The following is a 12,796-nucleotide window of genomic DNA, read 5'->3' as shown; positions in this document are numbered from 1 at the left end:
AAGTTAATGTGAAATACCTGGTAAATTCCTGGCATTCAGCTATTTCTTGCAGGTTATCTTGTGACAGAGTAGTAGTGGCGACTTCTGAGATCTGCAAATCTTCTTTGATCATATTTTCCCCTTCCTCCTCCCTATTACTACTTTCTTCTGATGTCTTTATAGCTATTGATAAATCCTCTAGAGGTTCTACTATGGCCTGTTGAAGTTAAGAAACATTTTGCATTAGGCAACAAGACTGATTCTCTACCCTTCCAAATACCTTAGTGGTGTAGCCTATTCAGATGCTATATTGCAAGTAGTATGAGATTGAAAGTCTCACTGAAGAGAATAAAAAAAGCAATTAATTTCTTGAAAATCTTTTTGGATACATTGAGCTATAAAGTATCACCAGTGCAACATACAATCATCATACTGACAACTGTCAGTTCTTTCTCTTAAGAAGCCATGACATGACATGGGTCTTCGAAGCAATCAACTAGACTTTTTTAAATCTATCCCAAATTAGTCTTTCAAGCTAACAGCAAAGTGACTTCATTACTATAGTAAGTGTCAGGACAAAAACATGTTGAAGCAACTTGTCCAAGCAACATTTAGAGCAGCATTAAATGGTCACTCATTCCTGAAAAACACTGTCAAAAATTACTGCACTGGAAAACGTGTAAGGCACTTCAAAATTGGTGTCTGCAAAGAGATACAGGAGCAAACTGTCTAAACCAAATACCCCAAAAATCTCCCCCTCTTTCTCCTCCTCCAGTGTAGACAAGCCTTCATTTTGACAAGCCTACTCAAATTGGTTTTTTAAGCTTTTGTAGGCAAACTTATTTGGATTCAGATAAAAATTGTCATTGCCTTTATCCTTTCTTTATAAGCAATACTACTTTCTATTCATCTCATTACAAATTATTAAAAATACCTTCTCTGGTAATCTTTTATGCCTAGGGATTACAGAGAAGCCTCAAACTATTTTAAAACATAATAAAAATTCACATTTTTGCTGTACTATTAATAGGGCTTATTTTCTCTCTTAATGTCAGATCTTCTCAGGGATCTGCAGTTCCATTCATTCCAGTAGGGGGCTGTGGCAAACAGTGTTATGGGACAGGAAACAAAGTATATTTTAAATATTTCTCCCAAACACTGCAAAATGAAAGCAAATGAAAACCTCTGAGGTCAGATGCTAATCCCCCACAAAGAAATGCTGGTAATAAAAAAATAAAATACCTCAAGATGTTGTGGAATAGTGGAATCTTGATCGTTGGTGGCCTTATTGCCGTCTTCTTCAATTTCTAACTCTTCTACTAGTAATGGCACTTCTTTTTCATTGGAATAATTCATGTGACTGTTAATATTTGTAGTTTCCTCCTCACTGTTCTCAGCATCTGTTTCTAATGGAGGGGTGCTTAGCTTATTGTCTAAGTCTGGCTCTGGAGCATCTTCCTTGCAGTTCTGTTCTGGTAAGCTCTTGTCAGGTAAAACACCTGTTACTGTTTCAGAAGAAGCTTTGTCATTTCCAGTGTCATAACCTTCGATACAAGGCTCCAGGTAAGCATTCAGAACTGCTGATATAGGGACATTATAATGTGGATAATAAAAGAGATCATGGGGTATTACAGATACTTTGGAAGAACTGGGCAACACTTGAGCTGCAGACTCAACTTCATCACAGCTGTCCAGGTCATCTGGAGTTTTAGGTACATCTGAGAGAGACTCATCAGATGTTTCATGCTGTGTAGACAGTTCTTGGCTTTCGAGATTAGAACTATTCAGTGAACAAGGGCTTGATTCTATTGTCTCGAAGACAGGTGATTCCTTTGTATGTTCATCTTCTGGATGTTTCTGTATTTCCTCATTTAGAAGATGAAGAACGTACTTATGTGTATCTTCTTGTTTTGAGGTGTCTTCTGGTAAAAGAACTGAAGATTGGGGTTTGCTCTCTTCTACTTTATTAATAGAATCATCTGTAAGTATACCTGAAGTCCAGGATAATGGACTCAAAGAAGAAGTATTGGCTGAAAGGCTCTTAGTTTCGTTGTCATATTCAGTAGGGGTTTCTTTAGTTAATTCTTCAGAGTATTCTTCAAAAGAGTCGACAGAATTTTTCTGATCTGTCAGAACAGTTGGAGAAAGGTCATTGTTCTGTTTCAGTTGATCATCAGAGATGCCCCCTTCACCTGACATGAATTTATCACTTAGAACCTCCCAAGAGGAACTGGATTCAAAACTGACAGATCCTGTGATTTTCAGTGAGGTAGGCCTCTGAGGCTCTTCTTCAGATGTTTCCTGTGAGTCACCTAACACTTGACTCAATTTCCCATTACAATTTTCAGCAGCGGTTTCTGAGGGGATTCTCTCAGGGATGTCATGAATATGGACCTTTGGAGGAGCAGGATGACTCCTCTCATGATTAACAGTATACATGTTTTCTTCACTTTCACTTAAAATCAAGATTTTGCCTTCCTTTTCTGACGGTGTGTCTTTGATGTGGACATATGTGGACTCAATTGGAAGCTCCTTGTCAGGATCTGTAAAGTCTTCCTATAAGTGATGATACACCATTAAATAATAAATCCTACCTCAAATACCATTTTACATTTCCCAAACACTATAGAAAGAATAACTACCTAGCCCATCACCCCATTACCTTGTAAATGGCCAATTAATGACTCATTTATTTTGAAAGTAGGAAAACTGATTTGGCAAGTCAAGTGCCTTGAAAAAGCTCAATGTCAAGAAGCCACTTGTACAGGAAGATCAGAATGCAGACAAGCCTAATCCTCAGTTGTTAATGTATTCATTTCTCCCTGCTGCACCTGTGGAGACAACTGATGGCTTTTTGACATAATCCCAAACCCTAGGAATAACATAAATCTAACAACTCCAATAAATCCACTATGAAATGTATTGATATATTAGATTATTTCATTCCAACAGACTGTATTAAAAGAAAGGCAGGTTTTTTCTATGTGCATTAAAATGCCAACAAGTCTTAATGTCAGCAGATCTTACTGCTCATCTAATTTAATAATAACAACTAGATTATTATAATTATTTTAATTCCAACGACTTTAGTAATGCCCACCAATTTTATCAGATACAAAATATATCCCAACTGGAACCTGCAGTTGAGAAATGCCTGTTTCTGCAAAAGATCTTTGGCAATCCCTGGCACTGTCAGGCCCCACTTAATCCTCAACTCTTTATTTTTGCATTAAAGTCCTAGTTGTTTAAGCTGCAGTTTATTTCATGCTTACAGTAAATGCTTTTGACTGTTGTATTGACAAGATTCAGCCTCTGGTATCTTGTGTCTCATACCTGCTAAATTCAGATCGATCATGGCCCTCAAACTTGAGAAGATAGAATTCAAAATTAAATTCAAAGTCCAATGAATCATCATAGGTGAACAGATAAATTTCAGCCTTATTTAAGACAAATACAGCAAAGTGGTAGAGTCCTGTGAAACAAGTCCTAATCTCTGAAAGTTACAATTGGATGTAAATGTTTAAAAGCACAATTCTACCTAAAGCATTTTAGCACTCACCAACGAAAGCCTATTTCTCTAGATTTAACAAAAATGCAAAAAATTAAATATGAGTTTGTTATTTTAAGTAGCTTAGAAAGATATGTAGAAAATAAATATCTGACTTTATTAAGTACACCAAAGCAAATTAAAGAAATGTGATATAGGAGAAAACACATACCCCTTCCAGCTCCGGGAAGTGCTCCAGAAATTGTGCCACGTATGTGACGATTGACTGTTCATCAGGTGATTCCACCATGATATCTGTGGAGACAGACAAAAGGGCCTTGAGCACACATGGCTTTAAAACACTTGCAGAGGAACAGATCGTCAGACATTTATCCTGCCTTTGTGGTGAGAGAATTAACAGCTAACAAACACTTTTCTTTTTCTGACAGATAAGATAAATGCTCTCCACTGTTGATGGCACTCGATAGAGTTCTCAACATCTTGTTCACATGTTTTTTCCTATTTCCAAACACATACCAAATCCCAATCGGGGTCCCTTTTCATCCACCTTTGTACTGTCATTTATGTTGTTGTCACTAGACAGTTGAGTGTTGTTCAGTGACAATACAGAGGCTTATTTGTGGCAGGATGACCCAGTCTTCTGACATGTGACCCATGAAAATGCAATTGGGTTTTGAGTCATAGCATCAAGGCCTAACACCTGTCTAGTAGAGTTCAGTAAAAAGCACTACAAGAAATCCACTTATATACATATATTTATATACACACACATATTTTGTATTTAAATATATAAATATGTGTGTGTGTATACGCATTGTAAAGTGAAAATTGGGAGATGCAAATGCATTTGAACAGGTATCCATCCAGTTTCCCGGTACGGCAGCCTTGCACACTTCATCATGGAGTGACATTTAGTCTCTCCATGCTGAGGTGTTACAAAACAGTGCTAATGCACTGAGACACCCCTCAGCACAACAATTAATGCCCCCTAGTAATGCAGATGTCACATAGCATCTAAACGTGAACCAGGGCCAGTGTACGTAGCTAAAACCATGGTAAGATCTCTGCCCCCAAGGAGCTGACAAATATGACTGACAGCATACAGCTACAAGCTGCTGGCCAATTAATTTCTATTTTTCTAATCAGTAAGATCAACACACTGATCACATCAACAGCCTAATCACTGGGAGGTTTTTGGTAGGTATCACAATGCACTATTCATGAATTCATTATAGTTTGAATGTTACCCAACAGAGCTGATGTAGGTGTTTTACCTTCTGGTTCGAGGAGCCGAGGAACACCCAGCTTATTCTGTGCTATGCTGAAAGCATCCTCCAGGTTTTCTCGTGCTGATTTCTCCAGTGCTTGCTTCATGTCTACCAAAGTGCAGTCTATGGCTTTTATGATGGCTAAGAAAGCAAGGCCACTCCTCCAACTGCTGGTAAAGTCCTGAACTGCAACACCGTACCTAAACAGAATGACATACAGTTTATGGGGGTGGTCGTGTTACAAAATCCAAAGTAAAGGCATAACAATTTTCAAAGACTCCGAAAAGTTAAAACAGAAGGTTGCTGAGTTGTACTTGTCACATTTGAGATATTTTTGGATTTCAAAATGCACAAATACATCCAGAAAACACACAGATTCACAAACTGGATTGGCGTGGCTAACAGCTGACATGAACCTGCTTGTAGGAAGTAGTTAGTAAAAACAAAGCCCTCAAGAATTCAGCAACCACAATTAACATTCACAAAACCAAATGTCTCTGTGATTCCCGTTTCTGTTGCTCTCCAGCATTTTAATGCCATAGCTTGGGAAAACTGCCAAGATTTAAATATTTAAACAAATAAGCATAAATGATTCACATTCCTCTGTATTTGGCCTTCTATAGCAGAAAATTTGCCAAATGCAAATGATGTCAGCATATCCAGAAACCACAAGTTTATGTCCAAAGTTTTGGAGGGAAAAACAGCCATCAAACTTGCAATGAAATACAGCCCCAGAACAGAAAATTCTGCAGAGATCATGGGGTAACAGTATTATAGTGATGCTATTATGTTTTTAACAGTGCAGTTGCAAGAACAATTTTCTCCTGTTAGATGTTTTCGATTTGTACTCTTTGACTGGGCTGAAAAGACTATGGCCTTTACTTCTCAGGTCCTCACTTTCCTTGTATCACCTCCCTGTTAATGATGATATCAGCATTATTTTGGGACCAAAACCATGCCTCCTTTATGGTCTGTGCTGGCAGCAGTGAACTATGGATCTCAATGGAACAACAAGCACCCTTAGCTTCACTGGAGATAACCAAGGAATGATGTCCACAGGACCAAGCATTTAAGATCGAAATTTCTGTCTTCAACACTAGATACAGAAATTTGTGTCCAAAGGCAGATTTGGACATACAAATCAACAGATAAAATTGCCAAATATTCATATAACCAACCTGTATAAGTAACTTTGACCCATGCCCTCTTTAAAACTCTATGCCAGTCATTGTTTCAGATAACAACATATATAAAATACAGTCCAAGCATTTGCATGTGCACCAGATATCTTACACTACAGTTTTTTAACGTGACAGTAACTCTGCCAGGATAAAGCATTACTAGACAAAATGCTTTGGCAAAACAACCACTTTTTTATTAAAGAGGAGAGATGTGTTGTGCAATGGAAATGGACTCAAATTTTACAAGTTTGAGAGAAGTGACTTAAGTTTCACCACCTTCCCCCTTGAATTCTGAGGAATGAGGAGGTCTAGTAGGGTCTCTGTCCTTCATGGGACTCTGCAGCACACAGAGAAGCTTCCTCAGGGCTGTTGCTTAATTTAAAAGGCTGTTGATAAAGTCTTTCAATAAATTTATTTTTTCAGTTCACCCCTTGGTTACACCTAGCCTTTAATTAGCAAAAGATATTGAACAGACTGCAGGAAAGCCAGGAGTATAGGGAGGTGGGAATGCTCCTGTTTTAAACAGCATCAAGAAGGTTATTGCAAGTTAACATTTAACACTCAAACTATGAAGCCAGCAGTGGGCTTCAAGGTCAGACAGCTGCTGTAGACACATGGCCGTACTCAAACACCCCCTGCAGAGACCCTGCACTTGCAAACTTTGAAAGCAGAAGAAGCTACAGCACACAGTAACAGACCCACGGGGCAGGACAGAGAAAAGAGACTCAGCTTCAAAAGGGCGGGTGGCAAGACACGGTTTTATACAAGAGTTTGCTAGCTTACTTTCTGGTTTTCCTCTGAACCCAGATTAGAAGGGCCCTGATGGCTTTCCGCTGATCCTTCACTGTAATAGACATGTTTCTCTCCACGCTGGGAGTGCTGGGGGATGTGTCTGACTCTGGACCACTGGGCCCAGAGGACAGGCTGGAGGAGGAGGAGTTCCTGTTGAGGTTGCCGGTCAGCTCCTTAATCTGTAATAAAAGGCAAAACACACAGTGCTCTGCTTTATCATGGGCTGCATGGTGCCCTTGTTTACACGCAAACTTTAAAGAGATCAATGCCATAACTGAATTTTAAGAGGTAATTAGAGTCCTGTCCATTTTAACTCTTGGCTTGTATTGCACAGGCGTGACAGTCAGCAGCAGCCCAGCTGGCAGCCCCAGGCAACAGAAAGGGCAGGGTACTGTTCAGGCTGAACTGCGGAAATTCCTATTAAACAAAAAGCAAAGAAACATGTCCTTGAAAGAAAAGTTAGTTTAACTGAAATTGTTCTCTTCACAGGAGTTGCTTGTGTGATATATTTTTAGTCAAAAAGTAGTGACTTGCAGCAGCACTCCTGTCCTTGGTCAGCACTGACATTTGAGTCCAAATTATCCACTCTGCTGCTTTTGGATCCCCTGTGCCCTCTGCTGCCAGGGTGACAGATCCTGGTTGCAGCATCTCTGCCCGCAAGTCTGCCTGGCTGAACCGGTTCTGTGCAGCACTGCTCAGCCCGAGGAGCTCAGCCAGGGAGAGAAGCCTCCGTGCAAATTCAAGATCATTTTTTTAACCTTACAGCCATTTTTTAAATGAGTTCAAGAGAATGAAAGGGCCTCACAGTCTTACAAGAGTTGCAGAACCCTCTCTCCATCTCTCTCTCTGTCCATTAGAATTTGGTATTGTTTAGAAGGTAATTTTCAAACTGTGTGTAGATTAGGGCACAGTTTTAATATAAGTCTGGGGCTAAATCAATTTTCAGGCTCAAATCAGTTTTTTCACTTCCTGGCCCTTCGAGATCTTTCATTCATCAGTTGTGAATTTTTGCCATGTCGAGTAAGTCTCCAGAGATCAGTGATTCTAAATGGAATTTCCCATCACATTGGACCAAATCCAGAAAAGGTTATTGAAAATAAACTGTGACCTGGAACCAAACCCAGGACATTGGTTCAGATCCAGGTAATCTGGAACAGAACCCTGAGAAGGCAAGGAGAGAAAGCAAAGTAGTAATCTGAAGCTTTAATTCAGGTCCAAGTCAAATGAGGGTTTAAATTGTCTCCAATTTACACCAAAATAGGTCCAATGAAGTAAAATGAAAGCAGCTGCAAGTATAAAATTAGTGTATATTAGGAGGGTAGAGCTCAGGTTTACTATGATTAATATGTTCTTTAGGACTATATTCAGCTGGAATTGATTGATACCATGAAGACTGTTCACTTATGAGTAAAGTATTCAAATTTTATTACCTGAAAAAACAAGATTATATTCCATATTAGTCCAAGAACCAGAGAGGAATTTCCATCTGCTATTTCTGCTGCATCAATGCTAACAAGTTTTACCTGTAAAAGAGAAAATAAATCCAGAGCCAAATTCAAAAAAGCAAAGTATATGCAAAAAATGCACTGAGACTACTGGATATGTCCACAGCACTTCTGCCACTGACTGGTCGGCCAGAAAGCAATACTGAAATCTTGTGTTAAGGATAATTTTCCCTGATGACAAGCACCCTGCTTCTGAAACTCCTATCTGAATGCCCCAGCATAGTCTGCAGTACAAAAGTGAACCCAGTTCTCCATTCCTGGGACCACAAATGCGTTTCCTCCATATAAAAATGGAAGAAGACAGGGCCCACTCCAGTGGATCCCATTCATCTTTCTCACTTCTCGTACAAAAATTTAAAATCCTAGTAAGATCTGCTTACTTCTTTTTTGCTATACATCTTGTTCCTCCTTGCTTATCCCACCTTACACAGCTTGTCACGGAGTTCCGATTAAATCAGTGAGCAAAGGATAGGGTTGCCTAATCCAAGCAAACTCTAGACTTTCCCACAGAGGTTTTTTCCAGCTGATAACACCAGGATGTTATTCTCTTAGACAACACAGACTTGTTTTGGCAAAGGTCACAGGGGAGGGAGGAAACAAGGAAGCTGTCAGTACTGCACAAGGCACCCAGACTGAGTTAAAGCCCAGCATACAGCCCATTCATCTCGGAGAAATCCCGGACATGGTGAATCACTCAGCAGTGCTTTGCCCTGCTGCCCCAGCTCCACAGAAGCGTATGCTGACAGGTTCCACTGTGGTTTAATATCTAACCCTGAAGCTCTTGGCAGCCAAGGCATTTTGCCAACACTTTCATCACCACCCTTCACTAACCGGTTTGGTTAAGCTGAAAAAAGGAAAGCAAAATAACTCTTTATCTAGTGGTTCGCACAACATTTTCAATCTTAGCAAGAAGACACCCCTAGCTGTCATATTTCAAGGCTCAGATTTCTTGCTAGCTCCAAAGTATTTGGCATGGGAAAACCTTTAAGACTTGGTGAATTTGAATAGCACTTTCTCCACAATGGGGAGCAAGTGGCTTTTATCACTGGACTGCTCAGTGTGAGCTCTGTCCTCTTACTGCTGCTTACGCTTGTCACTCAGCTCCACAGAAATACCCAGCTGGTAATATCAGCTGCTGGTATTACCCAGCAGCAATACTAAGATATTGGCTGCTTACTTTTAAGGGAACAAGAAATCCATAGAAAAGGAGGTTCAGCACTACTAATTAAAAGGCCACCTGTGCTCTAGGCTCCTCTTGCCTGGCCTTGCTCACTGAGGTTCTAGGTTATCCCCTGGTGAGGTCCTGACAACCAGACATGCTTCAGCTGCAGCTCTGCAATGTGCTGGTACCAACAGAGAGAAAAAAAAAATATCATCTGCCAGTGGGTCTTAGCTGGATTTGGGTAGAAAGCATCAACTGGGAAACTGTTAAGAAATATGTGAATATGTAAAATGTTTTTTCAGAGTTCTATAGCAGGACATGTAGATGTACACATTTAGGGCCAGATCAGCCTCCACTGATGGATTTTTCATAGGGAGATTGGAACACCTGGAAGTTACTGGACTACTTCTTGACTTTTCACATACCCTCCTGAGGAAAAAGGCAAAGGATGTAAAACCTCCCACATCTCAGAGGTCATAAGAGATGCACTAAGACCTCACATCATGCTCATTCCTGCACTGAGGTCTTCAGCAACTCTCCTGCAGGATCTCTGGAGCAAGAGTTAAGGCTCAGTGCAGGGAAGCAGCAAAGTGGCATCAGTTTTGTTTGGGCATTCCATGCAAGGCAGGGTTCTACTCCTATGCACACACTCTAACCCCCCTCACCCATTAAGATAAACCTTATTGCAGTCCTTTATAGGAAATAGCTCATTTTCTCTTTCTGGAAGATCTAGGTATACCATGTATATGAGTTGTTACATGACTGGGATTTCTCTTAGTCCCATTACTTCTTAACATTTTTCAAGAGCAGAGAGTTTTCAATACACAGGGCATTTCAGTAAGGCTTTGGAATAAACCCACATTGGAAGAAATAAAAAAAGGAATGAATAATTTCAAGCTACGGGGCCTGATCGCTCTTGGTCACTTGCAACTTTAGGAAGTGATTCTGCAGCGCTGCCACACTGACTATGAGAGAAGTTATATCCCCATAAGGCTTTGATTCCTGGAATTATGTATCTATGTCATGTTCCCAGATTTCATTTTCTCTTGCCTTTGACTCATTATCAGCTGCTGCAGCAGTCAGTTTACCAGAAAAATACATGATTTGTAATACTCAAAGTATTTCCCATAAAAGAAAGTCACCTACCTTCAGTGTAACTGAAGTAATGCCACTAAGACCCAGCTCATAAAAATTACCTGCATTTCTTTTTATTTTCTTTTAATATTGCGTTCCTGATCCTTTAATCCCATTGAACTTTTACATATAAAATGAACAAATAATCCTTGTTTTAGACTCCATAGGTGTTCTTGTTGTGCATTTTTATGTGGCTTTTCAGCCTTTATGTGGCCTTTCAGCTGAAAGGTAAGTCACAGCCTCTTTAAGTGGTACATTCCTCTTACAAACATGAAGCATATCTGACTAACTACAATTGCAGCAATTGCAACTTGCAGCACACATCAGGAGAAAAATATTAAGACCTGACTTTGGAAATACTCACATTACTGTCCTCCAAGAACTTAAGTGCTTTGGCTATGTTGTTCAAACGAAAAATGCGATGGGTTGAAGATTTGTATTCGTGCATCTAGATAAAAGAAGAGCCACAGTTTTTAAAATGGTGGAATTATTCAGCAGGTCATACAAAACTTAAAAACCTACAAGCACTGAGGCAAAATAAAGCTAGGGAAATCTTCCTATGTAAAATTATTGCCATCTTTTGTGAGCAGTAAAATGCTTCAACTACATGATTGTAGCAAAACAGGGTTAGCAACCAGCTTTCCTGCTCTCCAGATGTTATCACTCTCTTGGACCTGCCACATTGATTATTTATGTAATCATTCCCCAACCATGTTCAGTCACAGGATCATATTTGCCTGAAAATCCATAATAATAGATTTTTTTTTTGTCTTGAATTAAATAAATGATCCTAATTAGGAAGCATGAGCAATTTTCATAGCAAGCACAGGCAGGTGGGATGCAAACCCCCTCACTTTGGCAGAAATGAAACAGATTTTGCATGCCTGTCGCCCTGCAATTCCACTTTGGCATGCTGTTTTTATCACATGCATACAGAAACACCTAACAATAAGTTTGGCCAGCTGATCTTGCCCCCTTCCCTGACCTCCCCTTCCCTGACCTCCTCCCTGACCGTAGGCATAGCCTACAGTTTACTATGATGTATCTCCCCCTTCAATTCCTTTCCAGCCTGGCTCTCAATGCAATCAGTGTGAAGACACACAGAGACACTGCTGCTTCTGCTGCAGCTCCGCAAAACTCCAAGAATATTAAAAAATAGGTGGTTCTGAATGTGTGACTGCCATTCCTGCTGCAGAAATCAGGTGCTCAGTCACTACAGAGCATCACCAGTGCATCTGCAGGGGTGACATGGCTGCAAAATGAGCCCCTCCTCTTGCCCAAGTGTGATACCCACACAGAGGAGAGTTCTTGCTGACAAGATTGCTGGAGAGAGAAAACATTAAAGTCAACTGTAACTGGGCTTTTATATTTGCACTGGGTGTTCCATTTCTGGCATGTGGAACTTTACATAGCTCTTACAAAAAAAGGAGGAGAGAAAAAGGTTCTGATTAGTGAACCTTTGCCCTGCTGATTTAGACCATATTAGTAAGACTAATGAAAACTGAGTCAGGATACCAGAACTAAACTCACACCTACAGCAAGCATCAGCAGACATACTGAGTGTCATAATGATCTCAGACAAAACAGAAACTGAACTGGTGGATTGAAAAAAAAATACAGTAAATATGTGTTTTCTTGATAATGTGACTTGGCTGATCTCCAAATGGAATATGTAAGCATTATTGTATTAAAGTCTTAAAAACCCTGAGGGGTAGGAACATTAACACTGATCACACACCATTTACACCTCATTGTTATGTATTTCCTTGAAATCTTACAGCTCAGGACACCAGCAGGTAACATAAGGAAATTACAACAAAGCCACTGAAATTCTTATTACTATACCAAAGAGACGTGGCACCAAATGCACCCTTACTCCTTGCATATCCATTTATTGTTGCTCATAACATACCAAGCTCCATTCCTATGGAGGTTTCTCCCTCTCTTTACGTACCAACTTTTGTCCTGACAGGACTTCCAGGAGCGCCATCAAGATTTTGCCATCTTGTATATCAATAAACAAGTCTTTCACTTTCAAAGGAGGCTTGCACTGTGAAGAAAAGAAACCAAACAGCTTTTAAAGCAGTACTGTTTGATAAGTCACCATGATTTCAGAGAGTTAGAAGGAGAATTTTACAAAACAGAGATACTAGAAGTAAATCATGGCCTGCAGGAAGAAAGACCTGACTATTCTTCACATCAGTGGCAATTTTGTCCTAGGAATGTTGGAGCTAAAACTGAGATACAGAATTGTAATTGAGATCAGA

General features: G+C 39.9%; 1 protein-coding gene across 1 annotated transcript in view; it reads right to left on the bottom strand.

Moving 5' to 3' along the window:
- The window catches only part of CLMN (calmin), a 75,123-nt gene that overhangs the window by 8,350 nt on the left and 53,977 nt on the right, over positions 1-12,796 (bottom strand). The window contains exons 3-10 of the mRNA XM_017829840.1: positions 12,484-12,579; positions 10,894-10,977; positions 8,159-8,251; positions 6,720-6,907; positions 4,762-4,955; positions 3,699-3,781; positions 1,222-2,535; positions 18-196 (exon numbers count right to left, since the gene is read on the bottom strand). Coding sequence (XP_017685329.1) covers positions 18-196; positions 1,222-2,535; positions 3,699-3,781; positions 4,762-4,955; positions 6,720-6,907; positions 8,159-8,251; positions 10,894-10,977; positions 12,484-12,579 — 2,231 coding nt within the window. The remainder of the gene's footprint in view (positions 1-17; positions 197-1,221; positions 2,536-3,698; positions 3,782-4,761; positions 4,956-6,719; positions 6,908-8,158; positions 8,252-10,893; positions 10,978-12,483; positions 12,580-12,796) is intronic.

The sequence above is a fragment of the Lepidothrix coronata genome, unplaced genomic scaffold (genome assembly GCF_001604755.1).
Source record: "Lepidothrix coronata isolate B3197 unplaced genomic scaffold, Lepidothrix_coronata-1.0 Scaffold169, whole genome shotgun sequence".
Lineage (NCBI taxonomy): Eukaryota > Metazoa > Chordata > Aves > Passeriformes > Pipridae > Lepidothrix > Lepidothrix coronata.
The sequence above is the reverse complement of the archived record's forward strand: the minus strand, read 5'-3'. Positions and strand labels throughout refer to the sequence as shown.